The following is a 16,616-nucleotide window of genomic DNA, read 5'->3' on the forward strand; positions in this document are numbered from 1 at the left end:
CACACCTGTTTACCGGGAAAAAATCTCGCGGCACACCACCATTAAAGCCCCGCCCCGTGACGTCAGCGCGCAGCGTCACGCGGGGGGGGGGGACGCACAAAAGTTAAAGTTTTTTCCCTTCCCCTTGCCGGGGTGGGAGGAGGCAGCAGAGCGAGGGATTGAGGGACGGCGGCAGCGGCTGTTGTGGTGGTGGCGGCGATAGCGGGCGGAGGAGGAGCCGTCGCCGGGAGTTGCTGCTGCTGCTGCTGCTGCCCGGACATGCCGGCCTCCTCCTCCTCCGCTGTCTCGCGCGCCTCCCTTTTGCGCGCGCTGCCCCGCCGCTCGGCACCAGCACCGCGGAGCCGCCCCCGGCTCGACGCGGATCCTCGCCGCCGCCCCGCCGCTCGCCGCCCAACTCGCCCGCCTCCCTCCCACGGCACACCAGCCGGTGTCTCACGGCACACTAGTGTGCCGCGGAACACCGGTTGGGAAACACTGGTTTAGACCACAGCGCCACCCTAAGATTATGTATGTATGTATATCTGGCATGCTCTGCAGTGAAGCTGGATTGTATGGCTCCCATGTGCTTTCAAAAATGAAACAGCATACAGTGGTACCTCAGGTTAAGTACTTAATTTGTTCTGGAGGTCCGTTCTTAACCTGAAACTGTTCTTAACCTGAAGCACCACTTTAGCTAATGGGGCCTTCTGCTGCCGCGCCGCTAGAACACGATTTCTGTTCTCATCCTGAAGCAAAGTTCTTAACCCGAGGTACTATTTCTGGGTTAGCGGAGTCTGTAACCTGAAGCATATGTAACCTGAAGCGTATGTAACCCAAGGTACCACTGTACTATAAAATAGCATCCTAGATAGCAATTACCTGGAGGAGCTGAATGAATTCATGGGTGCATGGTACACACTCTCGGTGATTCTTTGGTGTAGTTGGCTTGCCTCTGTTAAAGAAAACAAGGAAAGGTTGGGTTTGTGCAGCTTTCAACGAAGTTTTACTCAGCATAGACCCACTGAAATTCATGACCATGACTAAGTTAGGTCTATTAATTTTAAGAAGTTCACTCGGAGTGGTACCCTCCCTGTGGAACACCCTCCCATCAGATGTCAAAGAGATGAGGAGATACACAACTTTTAGAAGACATCTGAAGGCAGCCCTGTAATGGGAAGTTTTAAATGTGCTTTCCTATGATTTTATATGTGCTGGAAGCCGCCCAGAGTGACTGGGGGAAACCAGCCAGATGGGCAGGGTATAAATAAATTAATAATAATAATAATAATAATAATAATAATAATAATAATAATAATAATAATATCTTTATTGTCATTGCCCCCTTCGGGGACAACAAAATTACTTGACTGCTCCATAAAAACACTAATTAAACGATACAGTATAATACAGCGAGCGAGATTAGATGACTTTCAAAGTCCAGGCTTCCCATTCAGGGCCGAGATCGCTCTGGAGAAGAAGCTGTTCTTAAGACGACTCGTTCTTGTCTTCATCGACCTGTATCTCCGTCCCGACGGCAAGAGCTCGAAGAGACAGTGACCAGGATGCGATGGATCTTTTACTATGTCCAGTGCCTTCCTATGGCACCTTGTGGCATAAATCTGCTCTAAGGTGGAAAGTGGGCAGCCAATAATGCTCTCTGCTGCCTTAACAACCCTGCACAACCCCATCCGTTTAAGTGCCGCCCTATGTGATTTGTTGTGCACAAGCATAAAGAGAGTGACCTAGATCACACATACTACAAGTTAACTATGAGTTGCCCAACAGGCAATCAAACCAATCATAGCATAGCTTTCCAAAGTTTGTCTTCCAGCCGGTCTGACTTCATGGCCAGGTGACCAAGCAAACCATGGTTAATGAAGGGTGCTGTGTTCACATGCAACATCAGGCCGTGGTTAAAACAAACCAAGGTTTCTAAGCCAGAAACAGCCTATGGCTTCAGATCACCAGAGAGTAAAGAAACCAGAGTTAAGCTATTGGGCAGGGTTCACACTTAACAATAGCCCACAGTTTTAGTAGTATGTGTGAACCAGGCAGATATGAACACCATGCCCAGGTTCTTGAGCTAACAGGGCCGGATGAATCATGAACCTCATTGGGCCACATGCCTCAGGTGGTGGGTGCAGAAGGGCAGGGGACTGTGCCCTCCATCTGCCAAATGAAAAGCATTTTGCTGGACTATCTTGCTAGAGTGGTGCATGCTCTGGTTATCTCTTGCTTGGACTGCTGCAATGCGCTCTACGTGGGGCTACCTTTGAAGGTGACCCGGAAACTACAACTAATCCAGAATGCGGCAGCTAGACTGGTGACTGGGAGCGGTCGCCGAGACCACATAACACCGGTCTTGAAAGACCTACACTGGCTCCCAGTACGTTTCCAAGCACAATTCAAAGTGTTGGTGCTGACCCTTAAAGCCTTAAACAGCCTCGGTCCAGTATACCTGAAGGAGCGTCTCCACCCCCATCGTTCTACCCGGACACTGAGGTCCAGCTCCGAGGGCCTTCTGGCAGTTCCCTCACTGCGAGAAGCCAAGTTACAGGGAACCAGCCAGAGGGCCTTCTCAGTAGTAGTGTCTGCCCTCCCATCAGATGTCAAGGAAATAAACAACTACCTGACTTTTAGAAGACATCTGAAGGCAGCCCTGCTTAGGGAAGTTTTTAATGACCGATGCTTTAATGTATTTTTAATCCCCCCTTCCTGTTTGCCTGCAGGTTTGAAGTTTTTTGGAACATTGTTTTTATTCACTTTCATCTTCAAACCACTTAACATGGTTGCACTGAGATATATCTTCGTTTGCATTAGAGAATATGACATGCAACAATTACAGCAAAGGCACAGCCATCACAGTGAGTCCCGCTGATGACCGTGAATCTGTCTAACCCACTTTTAAAGCCACCCTTTGCTGGCGGCTACCAGAATGGTGTGAATCACATAGTGGCCAATTGCTGGATTCCATTCATGACTGTGTGACCTAGATCTCTGTGCACCGGATTTTATGTGCATAGGCAGGATTCGAATGTTACACCCTGGATGGAAATCCAGTGACAAAGGAGACGGGTGTACCTGAAGGACAGGGATACTCTCTTCCAGGCATATGAGTTGTATCTGGCAGAGGTATCCTCCAACGTCACCTGGCTCAATGTCAGTTGAGTGATTTGTCGCAAGAAGAGAGGGACAGGAATCACTTTGTCCTCACATGCTTCCCCTCCCACCCACTGTAAAATAGTTTCTCAGGAGCAAAGCACAGCTGGGATGCTCTGCAAGAAAGCCCGACTTACAGCCCCTTCCACAATGTCAATGTTTCCTGCTCTTTTGATAGCTGAGGACCAACCAGTGGAATTAATAATATCTGGGAGTAGATTAGAGGAACAGCAGGTGGAGATCAGAAAAAGCATGGCTTACAGTATCTGAATAATATAGACTTCTTCTCTGCCATTGTACCAGATCTCAAATTTCTTGTTATCGCCTTTGACATTTTCAGTAATGCCAAACACACCATATGTGAGAAGTATTATTGCTTCTCCCAAAGAATCCTGGGGGGGTTACTACAGTTCCCAGGATTCTTAGGGGGAGGCCATAGGATTCAAATGCATAGTGTGTGCACACTCATGATGGTATAAATGCAGAAGGTGTCAATAATGTCAACAGCAAGTGTCAGAGCTGTGTCGTTCCTAGGAAGCATCCAGCACACAGCTTTAACCCAGCCTGCGCCAACTTTGGTGCCCTCCAGACATTTCGGACTACAACTCCCATCAGCCCCACCAGGCAAAACTATGGGTTGAGATTGATGGAAATTCAGGAGAGATTAAATGAGCTGATCGAGGCAGAGCTGCAGCAAAACAAACCTCCCCAAGGAGCCAGATTAGGTGAAGGCAAGGTCAGAACAGTGACTCATACAGAGACACAGTGGGCAGGCACAGCAGTGGGTGGATCTGTGAGCTCAAAATGACCTATAAAAATACAATTAATTTATTGTTCATTGCATGAACAATTGTGACACACAGTTTGGGAAATATTAAGCCCTCGGAAAAGGGAGGGATGGGGAATACAGCTGTGACGCACACATATCAAACCATTCTCTCCGCAGTGCCCTACCTCTGCAAGCTTCCAGTTGTCCCGTCAGGACCTTTCTAATCTCAGAAACCCAGGTGTTCTTCAGCTCCACGGAAGCAGCCTAGGGGAGAATAAAAAGACAGATGTAAATCACAAGTGATCCAGGCAGTCACCTTGAATAGCCCTGAATAGTTCATGTGAATTCATCTGCGCTGCCATATGCCGTCTTTCAGATCATGAGAGTATTCCTCCACCAGGAAATCTGCATCCACAGATATACAATTCCTTCCCTTTCTGTCCTCAAAAAATGATTTCTGTAGGCAGAAGGTTCGGTGGTGAAGCTAACCCCACCCCTCTTTTGGCTTGGAGCAGTGTTTCAGGGAGGAAGGAGAATGTTGCTGTTTTTTTAAAAAAGAAAATGTGCTGGATGAAAATCCGGCTGGATTAATATTCAGGCACCTGGGGAATGTTTTTTTTAAAAGCCTACCTGAAGCATGGGGTAAATGAGCATGTTCCATCACAGACAGCTAGGAGCAAGGCAACTGGTGTGTGGAGCAGGGAGAATTTGTGAGGGGGAAGCTGGACTGAGCCCTAGGAGACAAGAGTCCACAGCCTTGAAGTTCCCTGAGGTATCCTGGGACAGCAACTGTCTCTCAGTCTGGCCTAGCTTCCTCGCAGGTTGTTGTGATGATAAGGAGAGCTTTGTTCACCACCTTTAGCTCCTCGGAGGACAGGTGGGATATAAAGGCAATAATAAATAAGTAAATGAATTAAAAGGCATATGGTGGGGACGGAGTGTGCCATTTAACCCTAAGCGAATAGTGGCTTACTTAACACTGTCTAGTGAATTTGCAGCTGTGGAGATCTTAGCTAGGAACAGTTCGGCTCATGCTCTTTTGAGACATGTCTTATGTCTTGGGAGCCATGTGTGACTCCCATCAGGCTCTCTTTCCCTCTGTCATCTCCACACCTGCCCAACTATCACACCGGTGGAATTAATAATATCTGGGAGTAGATTAGAGGAAAGGCAGGGGGAGATCAGAAAAAGCATGGCTTACAGTACCTGAATAATATAGACTTCTTCTCTGCCATTGTACCAGATCTCAAATTTCTTGTTATCGCCTTTGACATTTTCAGTAATACCAACCGTGCTCATCTGTTGAAAAGAGAACCTTGAATGTAGAACACAATATTTTGCCTCCACAGTATAGAATGATATTGCCTTCCCTAACCCTTTTTAGTTCATATAACAGAGCACATGAAACCAGTACAACATGCATTTGTTGTTGTTGTTGTTGTTGTTATTATTATTAAGATTTATATACAGTCATACCTCGGGATAAATACGCTTCAGGATAAATATTTTCAGGTTGCGCTCCACGGCGACCCGGATGTAACGGAGCACGTTACTTCCAGGTTTCGCCGCTCACGCATGCGCAGACGGTCAAAACGACGTCATGCGCGAAAGCGGCAAAATGCGACCTGCGCACGTGCAGACGCACTGTCGCATCTTACGTTTTGTTCAGGATGCGAACAGGGCTCCGGAACGGATCCTGTCCGCACCCCGAGGTAGCACTGTACTGCCCTTCATCACAAGATCTCAGGGCAGTTCACAAGATAAAAAGGCAAGGTAAGAGCGCAAATAGGATAGCTCAGCTGGTAGAGCAGGAGGCTCTAATCTCAGGGTCATGGGTTGGGCAAAGAGATTCCTGCATTGCAGGGGACTGGACTAGACAGGACCTTGTGGTCCCTTCCAGCTCTACAGTTCTATGAACGTGCCAGGCCTTTCGACTCCACGATAACCAAGCCTACTCACACAGAGACTGTGAATCATTGCCTCAGTTTATATATAAACTGTTGTGAGGATGAAATGGGGAGGAAGAGAACCATGTGCGCCATCTTGATCTCCTTGGAAGATAAAGGTGGTATATAAATCTAAATAATCATCATGATATAATAATTTATTATTTATACCCCACCCATCTGGCTGGGTTTTCCCAGCCACTCTGGGTGGCTTCCAACAAAAGATTAAAAATACATTAAAACATCCGTCATTAAAAACTTCCCTAAACAGGGCTGCCTTCAGATGTCTTCTAAATGTCAGATAGTTGTTTATTTCTTTGACATCTGATGGGAGGGCGTTCCACAGGGCGGGTGCCACTACCGAGAAGGCCCTCTGCCTGGTTTCCTGTAACCTCGCCTCTCACTGTGAGGGAACCGCCAGAAGGCCCTCGGCGCTGGACCTCAGTGTCCGGGTTGAACGATGGGGATCTACAAAAGGTCTGATCACAGGCAAATGCATGGTGGATCATGCCTCAAATCTTAGCTTAGCAGGTCAGACTGTTTACGAAACTGGATTTTTTCTCCTGGGGCCAAGAAAATACTTCAAAAGCAGGCAGAGCCTGCTGTATTACCGAAAGTCTTACACAAGAAGTGACGCTGAAATGCTACAAGCACCAGTGAAAACAAAGCTGAAATTGCTGCTTCTTTTGTTTACAGTGTACAATCCCCCTTCTCCTTCGATGTGAAGGCAGAAGTTGTACAGTTTCCCTCACTCCGATAAAAAAACAAAACAGCAACCCAAAGGCAAGCGTGGAAGCACAATGCTAAAATCAGTTCTAAAACAAGAAAGATGCAGAATTATCCTCCTTGACTATGTAGAGTTTGCAAGACAAATTTAGTTGTCACCGTTGCTATTGTTTTAACTGATTGTATTACCTGCCCTTCAATCTAAGCTCTTGGGGTGGGTTACAGCAATTAAAGCACAACATTAAAAACAGTTTTAAACACTTTATAATCATAAAAAGGGTGGTTCCTAAAGATGTAAAAAGGTAAAGGGACCCCTGACCGTTAGGTCCCGTCGCGGATGACTCTGGGGTTGTGGCACTCATCTCAATTTATTGGCCAAGGGAGCCGGCGTACAGCTTCCGGGTCATGTGGCCAGCATGACTAAGCTGCTTCTGGCAAACCAGAGCAGCGCACAGAAACGCCGTTTACCTTCCCGCTGGAAGGTACCTATTTATCTATTTGCACTTTGACGTGCTTTCGAACTGCTAGGTGGGCAGGAGCAGGGACCGAGCAATGTGAGCTCACCCCGTTGCAGGGATTCAAACCGCCTGCCTTCTGATTGGCAAGCCCTAGGCTCTGTGGTTTAGTCCACAGCGCCACCCGTGTATAAAGAGGTATGGCTTCAGTAGCCCTGGAGCTAAAAGGCTCTAATGACCCTCCCTGGGCCGGTCCTACTGTTTGGCAGAGTGAGAAAGCTGCCTCAGGTGGAAGATGCTGGGCGGCAGAAAGGAACGGCAAGGTGTTGAAGGACAGAGCTGTCTATGCCAGGCAACTTGCCCTGCACACCCACCCACAAGCTGTGTGCCCTATTGCCAGAGACTTTTTTGTGCAGCATTTCTAGACTCACACCCATGATTTAAAGTGCCATGTCCGAGCACTTTTCTTTTGCCCCGGGGCAAAGAAAGTTTCACGGACTTGGTTGGCATGAATGACACTGCAGTTAATGCAAATCCTGGCACTATCCCTAGAGTTCCATTTAGTTACACCTTGTGGGATCAGTTTGAGTTCTCGTATAGCCTGCTGATGTGGACAGAATACTTGCAGGGTTCGGCAGACCACAGACCTTGCCAACCCCTGCACATCTTGGCTTGCATAATCTCGAAGAGGGGGGCTGGCTAGAGGGATGACTGCTGCATTCTGAGAGGGAATGGTTCCAACTGCTTTGAAGGAGACCGTAGTACATCCCCTCCTGAAGAAGCCCTTTCAGGACCCAAAGGTATTAGGTTGCAAATGCCCCTTTTTAGGATAAGGGGCTCATCAATGACAAACCTAGACATCATCTTAAAAAGCAGAGACATCACCTTGCCAGCAAAGGTCCGTATAGTTAAAGCTATGGTTTTCCCAGTAGTGATGTATGGAAGTGAGAGCTGGACCATAAAGAAAGCTGATCGCCAAAGAATTGATGCTTTCAAATTATGGTGCTGGAGGAGACTCTTGACTGCATGGACTGCAAGAAGATCAAACCTATCCATTCTGAAGGAAATCAGCCCTGAGAGCTCACTGGAAGGACAGATCTTGAAGCTGAGGCTCCAATACTTTGGCCACCTCATGAGAAGAGAAGACTCCCTGGAAAACACCCTGATGTTGGGAAAGATGGAGGGCACAAGGAGAAGGGGACGACAGAGGACGAGATGGTTGGACAGTGTTCTCAAAGCTACCAGCATGGGTTTGACCAAACTGCGGGAGGCAGTGGAAGACAGGAGTGCCTGGCGTGCTCTGGTCCATGGGGTCACGAAGAGTCGGACACGACTAAACGACTAAACAACAACAAATTAAACTACTTCCTAATATTGGACAACTTGCATTTTTCAAAACTGGCTCTGCTCTTTCAACAGCTGCCTGACACAAGAATGTAAGTCGGGGAACAAGTCTCCAGTACTCTCCTCCAAAAAAGGTGAGGGTATTTGAAATATACTCAGAGTCGTGTAGTGATTTCATGCTCTTTATTGCAACTCGTCAGAACAGTGAATGAGTTTCCCCCCAAACCACTGGCTTTATATACATTATTTACACAATAGGTCTCGTGTGATTGGCTGATTCTGCTTCCCTACTGGAGCCTGATTGGGCTGCTCCTGCAGTCCAATCGGTTGTTGCATTCTAGGATCCTACCTGCCTATTGTTCTAGGACCCAAGCTCAGTACATAACAGTATTCCTCCCATCTACAGCTCTCTACAAGCAGCAGGCAGGCACAAGTTTATTCCAGGCCATATTGGTAGGCTCAGTGGTAGTGCATCTGTTTCGCATGCAGAACTTTGCAGGTTCAACTCTGCCGTCTCCCCGCAGTCCCTGGAATTAATCCCTGTCTGAAACCCTTAAGAGCTGCTGCTGATCAGTGCCAGTGATGCCATTAGAATAACCAAGGTAGAATGCAGCTTCCGATATCCCAGTGGTATTCCAGATGTGTGCTTTAAAACAGTTGGTGGCTTGCAGATTTCCACACCGCTTTCAACCACGACAAACCACTTACCTTTAGAGAATTTTTGAAGCTGTACGAAGGAGACTTCTCGTGGCCATCGGTATTCTCTTCGCGCTTCTTGCAGAACAGCAGGATCTTTGCATAGAGAAAGAGGTGCCTTTGCATGGGCTTGAACCTGGCTAAATCTTTCACTTTGCTGTGACCTTTCTTGTGGTCCGTCCAAACGTTGAAGGAGCCTTGCAGGAGCAGTTTCCCAAGCTCGTGCACATCTCCCTATTGAAAGAGGGAAGAATTGTACGAAGGAAGATGCTAACCCATAAGTCAGTTGACTAAATAGCTATAGTCCATGAAAACATATGCCTTAATACATCTGTTAGCCTCTGAGGTGCCCGATGAGTCTTTGTTGTTTATATTCAAACTCTACACACCCAGCAGCAGAGCATATGCCCGCGCTGCCCAGGGCAGGCGTGCTCCCGAGGGGGGCAGGGGCGGGGCACAGAGGGTGCCCTCCCAGGCGTGGAATAGCTGCTCAGATACACAGGGTGGTGCACGTGCTTTGCAGCCGGGGGTGTAACGAGCCACTGATAGTGGACATTCGGCGCGTTGCCCACCCACAACTGCCAAATGTCACCCCCCTCAGCAAAGACACCCAGGGCGGTCTACCCCCACCACACACCCCTTCCTCCACCCCTGCACACCCCCACCACCAAGAAAAAAGGTTCCACTTTCTAATTATCCCCCGGGTCATAATCCCTCTGACGGAAATCACTTCCTGTTTTGTCAGCCAGCATAAGTGGAATGTTGAGTTGATTTGACACACTGCTGACATCAAAGTACCTGGGGCACTTAGGCAACTGCCTACAAACACGGAATTTATACTGCATAGCTTGAAGAACATACTGAGTTGGGTTGGCCTTGTACTGGGTAGAAAGGTTAAAAAGCAAAAGGGCGGCAGCTTTTTAATAATGATGGGGGTCTGCTTTCCAAAGAGGTAGAAGAGCTATCATACAAATGACTTAAAATTAAACGATTGGCTTAATCAAATTGTGCTATTTAAAATGGAAATACCTTAATATTTTATTATTATTAAAAAGTGCATGCACACAAAAGCTTCTACCCAGAACAAACTTAGTTGGTCTCTAAGGACAATTTTTTAATTTATTTTATTATTATGTTATTATTTATAAAATTTGTATACTGCCCCTCATCCGAAGATCTCAGGGCGGTTCACAACACTAATATTCAACATGAAAACACCAAATACATGATAAAAATAAGAGCAAGAAACAAATCAATAACCCCCTCCTATAACCCTCTCGCACAAGCACATTTAAAAGGGGTGGAGGATGTTGAGCAGCCAAAGGCCTGGTTAAAGAGGAACGGTTTGGCTGGTGCCTAAAGGTGTATAATGAAAGCGCCAGCCAAACCTCCTGGAGGAGGGCATTCCACAAGCGGGGAGCCCCTGTAAAAAAGGCCCGTTCTCATGTTTGCACTCTCCGGAATGTTGGAATTCTGCCTGGGTCAGAGGAATGTGCCACGGCGTAGGCACCGGCAGATATTCCTGTCGACCTCCCCGCGTCTCCACTCTGCTGATAAGCAGGCGAGGTCTCGGCGATTCATCTCAGATGTGTGAGAGGAACACACCGTTCATCATCTCTCCCCTTTGGTGTCCCCCAGGAGGGGAAAGAAGCAGACAGAAAACTATTTACATATTTTATTTCTGTCTCTCATATCAGTACAGAGAAACATGTCTGCACTCGACAACAGCAAGAAGAAACTCCACCCATGTACTTCCAGTACGGGTCATATGACACACACACACTGAGCTAACATCCGGTGCTCAGTACAGAATGAACTGCCCCTTTGTTTCCATGGCAACAGTCACAAACATCCTGTCTGGCTTTCCAGCCACAAGCAGCTGACTGAGCTGCTGGAGCCTTTGCTTGCTGCAGCATTGGTGCTTTATGGTAACACGGAAGGCAGGCAGGCAAGCATCCTGAAACAATAATGCCAAGGTCTGGGTGAGACGACAGAAAAGGCATGTTCTGTGTATCCACCCACCCGATCCCCAAAGTTGCTGGGATGCTGAGCATTTAATGAAGCCCTAAGGGGGTATGAAAGTTTGTACGAGACGAGGTGGCATTTCAGATATCCTGTTCCAAGCTTATTTAGGGTAGGGTAGAGTTGGCCCTCCAGATGTTGTGGCCCTCCAACCAGTGACGGAGCTTCATGCTCCAGCACCGGGGGGCGGAGAGCAGGTGGCAGCGGGGCTGGCGTGCATCCCGGGGGCATGGTGTGCTGCCCACAGGGGCGTGACGGGCATCCTGGGGGTGAGGCGCACTGTCTGCGGGGGCGTGGTGCCCAGCTCGCCGGGGGGCCAACCATGATGGCACCCCACCAGGATCACGCTCTCCTCTTCCTCCGCCACTGCCTCCAACTTCCAATCAGCCCCAGGCAGCCTGATCAGGGATGCTACCAGCTGTAGTCTAGCAACATCTGGGGTCTGGAGTAAAAGGTTAGGCAGCTCTGATTTGGGGCCCTAGAGATTTATCTTGCCATGGAGGAAACCAACAAGCTTGCAAAGAACAGTAGGGTTTGAAAGCTGTTGATCTACAGGATACTCTACGTTGGCTAAAAGACACACCTCATAACCTGTAATTGCTATCTGATGCATGGAGTCATTCGCCGACTTGATGATATCAATCACGGTGGCTAGAGCTTCCTCTAGTTCAGCTGTGCCTTCTGAATTCTTGCTGCATTTCAACATTTCCTGTTTTTGAAATGGATACAAAAGACAGATTGATTATGCCCGAGGAGACCTCTTTAACATTTCCCGTCACAGAAACATCTTTAGGCACAGATTTGTGGCAGAAGCTTGAGTGCATTCAAAGCAACCACTCGCTGAAGTGGAATTTACCTTAGTATAGCCACTTGTCAAGTTTTATTTTCCAGCTTGAACAGTGAGGAAAATCTTGTGTTTTTGCACTGGATCAGAAATTCATGGGTGCAGATGAATGCTAAGATTCTCCTTGCCATTTAGCAAGCCGGTACAATCAAGAGGGTATATGCACGCTAAAATAAATGACCACTTGGGTCAGGGTCACCTTCTGCCATCTTGACATTATATTCCATGAAAAATTACTGAGGATACAGACCCAACCCTCGTCTGATGAATGGGCACAGCTAGCGCTGCATCTGAAGCCCCAGAAAGGGAGACTTAGTCTGATTCAGCATCACCCTTATAACCTTATGAAATTGCTGCAACCCCTGTAAATTGCGGTAAATTAATCTGTCTGATCAGATCTGCAAAAGACATCATTTCACCAACAGGGGCAAGAGAGCAAACTATAATTTATTATGCCACTTTAAGTTGGTGTTCAGGCCACTCCCTTTTCTGACCCTGGTGCTCACCTGTTTACGAAAAGTCCGCATTTGCTGGTTGCCAGGTGAGAAGACAAAGACATTTGCGTCTCATCCTTCATCAGCTCAGTAAGTCTATGTTTGCTCACATTTCCCACTGCTTTATGGGATATTATAAGCACCACAATACCCCTAAGTAGGAAAGGTATTTGCAATGCATGCTTCGCTACAGAGGCACAAATGGCCTTCGGGGAAATGAAACAAAGAACACCATAACAACCAATATATATTTTTATATCAAACACGCTGCTAGCAAATAAACAGGGACTCTGCTTGCCTGGTTAGTGTAGCACAATAGTACTAAAACTATTTTATTCCTGCGCAGCAGGGGGTTGGACTAGATTGCCCTCAGGGTCCCTTCCAGTTCTACGATTCTATTATTCTGACTAACTTAAATACATCTTTCACACTCAGGAGGTGAACTAGAAGGTAGTATGAGCTGCAACGATTTATTTTACTCATTTGTATACTGCCCTACGCCCATAGCTCTTGGGGCAGTTCAAAACACAAAGTTTCACAAAACACAAAATACATCATAAAAAAATTTAAAACAATTAACAGTACTAATATATACAAACTAATGAAAAATGCACTCCCAAACAAAGAAAGAAAGAAAAGAGGAAAGCTTCCTCCTCTTTTTCCTTATGGGTAGAAAAGCAGTTTGGGTGCACGTGTCTGGTTCTTCTTTTCCATTTTAAAATAATTTGCTTTGCAGATATACAAAAGCCACCGAACAAAAGATACAGTGGTGCCTCGCAAGACGAAAAGAATCCGTTCTGTGATTCTCTTCGTCTAGCGGTTTTTTCTTCTTGCGAAGCAAGCCCATTGAAGGATTAGCGGATTAGCGCTATTAGCGCTATTAGCGGCTTTTAGCGGCTTATCTGCTGATCGGATCAGCTGATAAGCGGCTTAGCAGCTTAGAAAAAGGGGGGGGGGGAACCCGCAGGAACTTGCAAGACATTGTCGTCTTGCGAAGCAAGCCCATAGGAAATTCGTTTTGCGAAGCACCTCCAAAACGGAAAACCCTTTCGTCTAGCGAGTTTTCCGTCTTGAGAGGCATTCGTCTTGCGGGGCACCACTGTACAAGATCTCAGTTAAAACAAAGATAAGAACGTGTTGTGATAGATCAGGGGTCAGCAACCTAAGGCCCATGGGCCGGAAGTAGCCCACGGAGGTCGTTTGACTGGCCCACGAGCCACCCCTGAACTGAGTCGCCTGCTTGCGCGCTGCGCTAAACGCAGACGCATATGCCAAAAAAAAGCAGGCTTTCTCTCACACAAGATCGGAGGGATCTCCACGGGACTGATCTGGCCCAGGCAAGATAAACCTTGCTGCCCCCTGTGATAGATAAACAGGGAAAAGATAGTAGTGGGGGATGAATTGGCAGAAGGTTTCCTTATCACTACTGAGCATACTAATCAAATTCAGATTCAGTTGTATATTCTAGTGAGCAAACATTAGTTCCCAAACAGATGGCAGGAAATAAAAGTTTCAAATGCTTTTGTTGAAAATTTGATTTTCTCTCTCTCTCTGTATATGCTGAAGAACCAAGAGAAATGGCTAAAGATACCCCAACCCCACTGCCATTCCTGTGCTCAAACAGATACGTCTCCCACAGCAGCAATCCTTTGTTTAAAAAAGATAAAAGTATTTACTCATACTTAATCTAAGCACAACCGCAAGGGCTCCTGATTAAGTGTTTTAGCTATGCAATGTTGAATGTTAACTCTGTTCTGTTTCCCCTTTGTTACTGTTATTGGTTTTTATTTAAACCACTCCATGAACCAAGAACTTGTACAATGACCACAAATAATGAACCATATGTTGTAGAGATTACTGCAAATTTGTTGTTTTTGTGGTAGACAAATGGCACGAGAAGATGTGGTCTATTTATTTGTATCATTTCTCATTCTATGATCCCTGTTTATAAAGCCCAAAAAAGAAGTTTGTTTAAAAAAAGAAAGATAAAAGTACAGTATTTGAAGACGATTCACAGCATCCCTAGGTAATCTGTAGCTCGGCCATCAGAGACCACCTTGCTGCAATTCTATAGGCAGGAGCATGCAAGCTTACTGCCATAGAGAAAAGGAGGAAGAGAATACAGAGGCAGGATGAGGCCATGAACAAGGGTTTAAAGCAGTGGTTCCCAATTAGCTAAGTACTGCAGACCCCCGGATCCACTACCCAGGGCTCTGCTTATTGGCAACTTTTTGGCAAAGTTGTTGAGATTTTCCCAGACATTCTCAACGATTTTTGACGTTGACAAATTTCGACGGACGAATCCTGGTTATGTCCAGGAAATTCCAGGCATATGGCAGCTCTATCTCACAACAAACATGGCATAGCTGTCCTGGAAGTATTTGCACCCACCCAAGGTCAGCAAGGACCAGTCTGTTAGAAGAAGCAGCGCTACCCCCTGACATAGCATTGCTAGAAAGAAAAGTGGTGGTTTTAGCTACTCAGCAAGTGCTTTTGGCTCAGCCTCTAAAGCAGGCATCCCCAACCTGCAGCCCTCCAGATGTTTTGGCCTACAACTCTCATGATCCCTAGCTAACAGGACCAGTGGTCAGGAATGATGGGAATTGCAGTCCAAAACATCTGGAGGGCCGAAGGTTGGGGGTTCTTGCTCTAAAGCCACGAGTCCTTTTTCACACACCCCAAATCCCAGGCCTTTCTACGCAATCTACATGCTAATCCTCAGTTGTGGGGTCACAATGCTTAAGGTGTTCCAAATCTGCAGTAAATCCAAATTAAGCAGGGAAATAATACAGAAGAGCATTTTGACGAGGGCAACATCCTGCACAAAACCTGCAAGCGTGACCAGTGCTAAGTCCATCATAAAATCCCACGCAGAACTGCACAGTGTTCTCGGGTACCATTATCTAACACCAGCTTTCCCCTCCCCTTCAAGGTTGAGCAGTCATAGGATCCTGTGAGCCGGCTGCAGAGTAGCTGAAGATAAGCTGAAGACATACCTTCAACAGCAGCTGGTACTTGGTAATTCTCTGGACTGGCTTCAAGAGATAAGCGTCAAGCGAGAGTTTTTGGTCCAGTTTCCGCTGGCACTCCTGGAAAAGACAAAGCAAAAGGTGGGGGTGAAATGATGCCAGGTTGTTCTTGTTGTTTTGCCAATTTGCCGAAAATCCGCCCGGACTCAAAATGGCTGCCCGATACCCGGACGGGTCTGGGAAAACCTAAACGTATGGCAGCCCTAAACACAACGGTCAGGACTGAATTACAGTTTAATGGCTTTTATAAGTGAGAAGCTTGTTGTTTTTATGAGGTAAACATCTTTTCCTGTTCACAAACACAGATGTCCTTTGGTAGCTTTCAAAATAAGGTTTCATGCAGCTTGCAATAATACAATTCAAATTATGCCCCGTGTCTTTGAAGCATAATTAGGAACTAGATTTACATTAGCCAACACTAGAATCTTGTAAATATATCTTAAAGGGCCCATTAGGACAATCATTCCCTTTTAGCAACAGTGTCCAAATGCCTGTTTTACAGGCTGTAAGGACTATGCTTGTCTGTCCCAAGACTGATGCTTAGAGTGTCTCATGGTTAACAGCAAGAATGGCTTATTCCAAAGTTCCTCATCATTTATCCCAGATTACGGTAGTTAAGATCTCTGATTCATTTACGCTGTTTTTCATGATTCCAGCAGAACCCACTGAGAGAATATAATAATAATAATAATTTATTATTTATACCCAGCCCATCTGGCTGGGTTTCCCCAGCCACTCTGGGCGGTTTCCAACAAAAGATTAAAAATACATTAAAACATAAGTCATTAAAAACTTCCCTAAACAGGGCTGCCTTCAGATGTCTTCTAAATGTCATATAGTTGTTAATTTCTTTGACATCTGGCAGGAGGGCGTTCCACAGGGACGCAGAATCCATTATCACAGAACCCATTATCAGGGTTGTGGGAACATGGAGAAGAGGCCCATGGCCTATTTTAAAGATCAGGAGCTAGTGGATACCCTGTGAAAAGAACGTGATCAGTTCAGAAAACATCATGTCCCTTATTTCTAAGGGTTCGTACAGCGGTGCCCCGCAAGACGAATGCCTCGCAAGACAGAAAACTCGCTAGACGAAAGGGTTTTCCGTTTTTGAGCTGCTTCGCAAGACGAATTTCCCTATGGGCTTGCTTCGCAA

The 16,616-nt window shown here is 46.6% G+C and overlaps 1 protein-coding gene across 10 annotated transcripts in view; it reads right to left on the bottom strand.

The window, feature by feature from the left end:
- Positions 1-16,616, bottom strand: part of MCF2L2 (MCF.2 cell line derived transforming sequence-like 2) — a 231,571-nt gene that overhangs the window by 36,398 nt on the left and 178,557 nt on the right. For all 10 annotated transcript variants that reach the window (XM_083503907.1, XM_083503906.1, XM_083503914.1 and 7 more), the window contains 6 exons: positions 15,431-15,523; positions 11,680-11,805; positions 9,087-9,308; positions 5,114-5,206; positions 4,093-4,171; positions 859-931 (listed from right to left, as the gene is read on the bottom strand). In XM_083503907.1, coding sequence (XP_083360033.1) covers positions 859-931; positions 4,093-4,171; positions 5,114-5,206; positions 9,087-9,308; positions 11,680-11,805; positions 15,431-15,523 — 686 coding nt within the window. The remainder of the gene's footprint in view (positions 1-858; positions 932-4,092; positions 4,172-5,113; positions 5,207-9,086; positions 9,309-11,679; positions 11,806-15,430; positions 15,524-16,616) is intronic.

This window comes from Podarcis liolepis (genome assembly GCF_965112155.1).
Source record: "Podarcis liolepis genome assembly, chromosome: 5".
Lineage (NCBI taxonomy): Eukaryota > Metazoa > Chordata > Lepidosauria > Squamata > Lacertidae > Podarcis > Podarcis liolepis.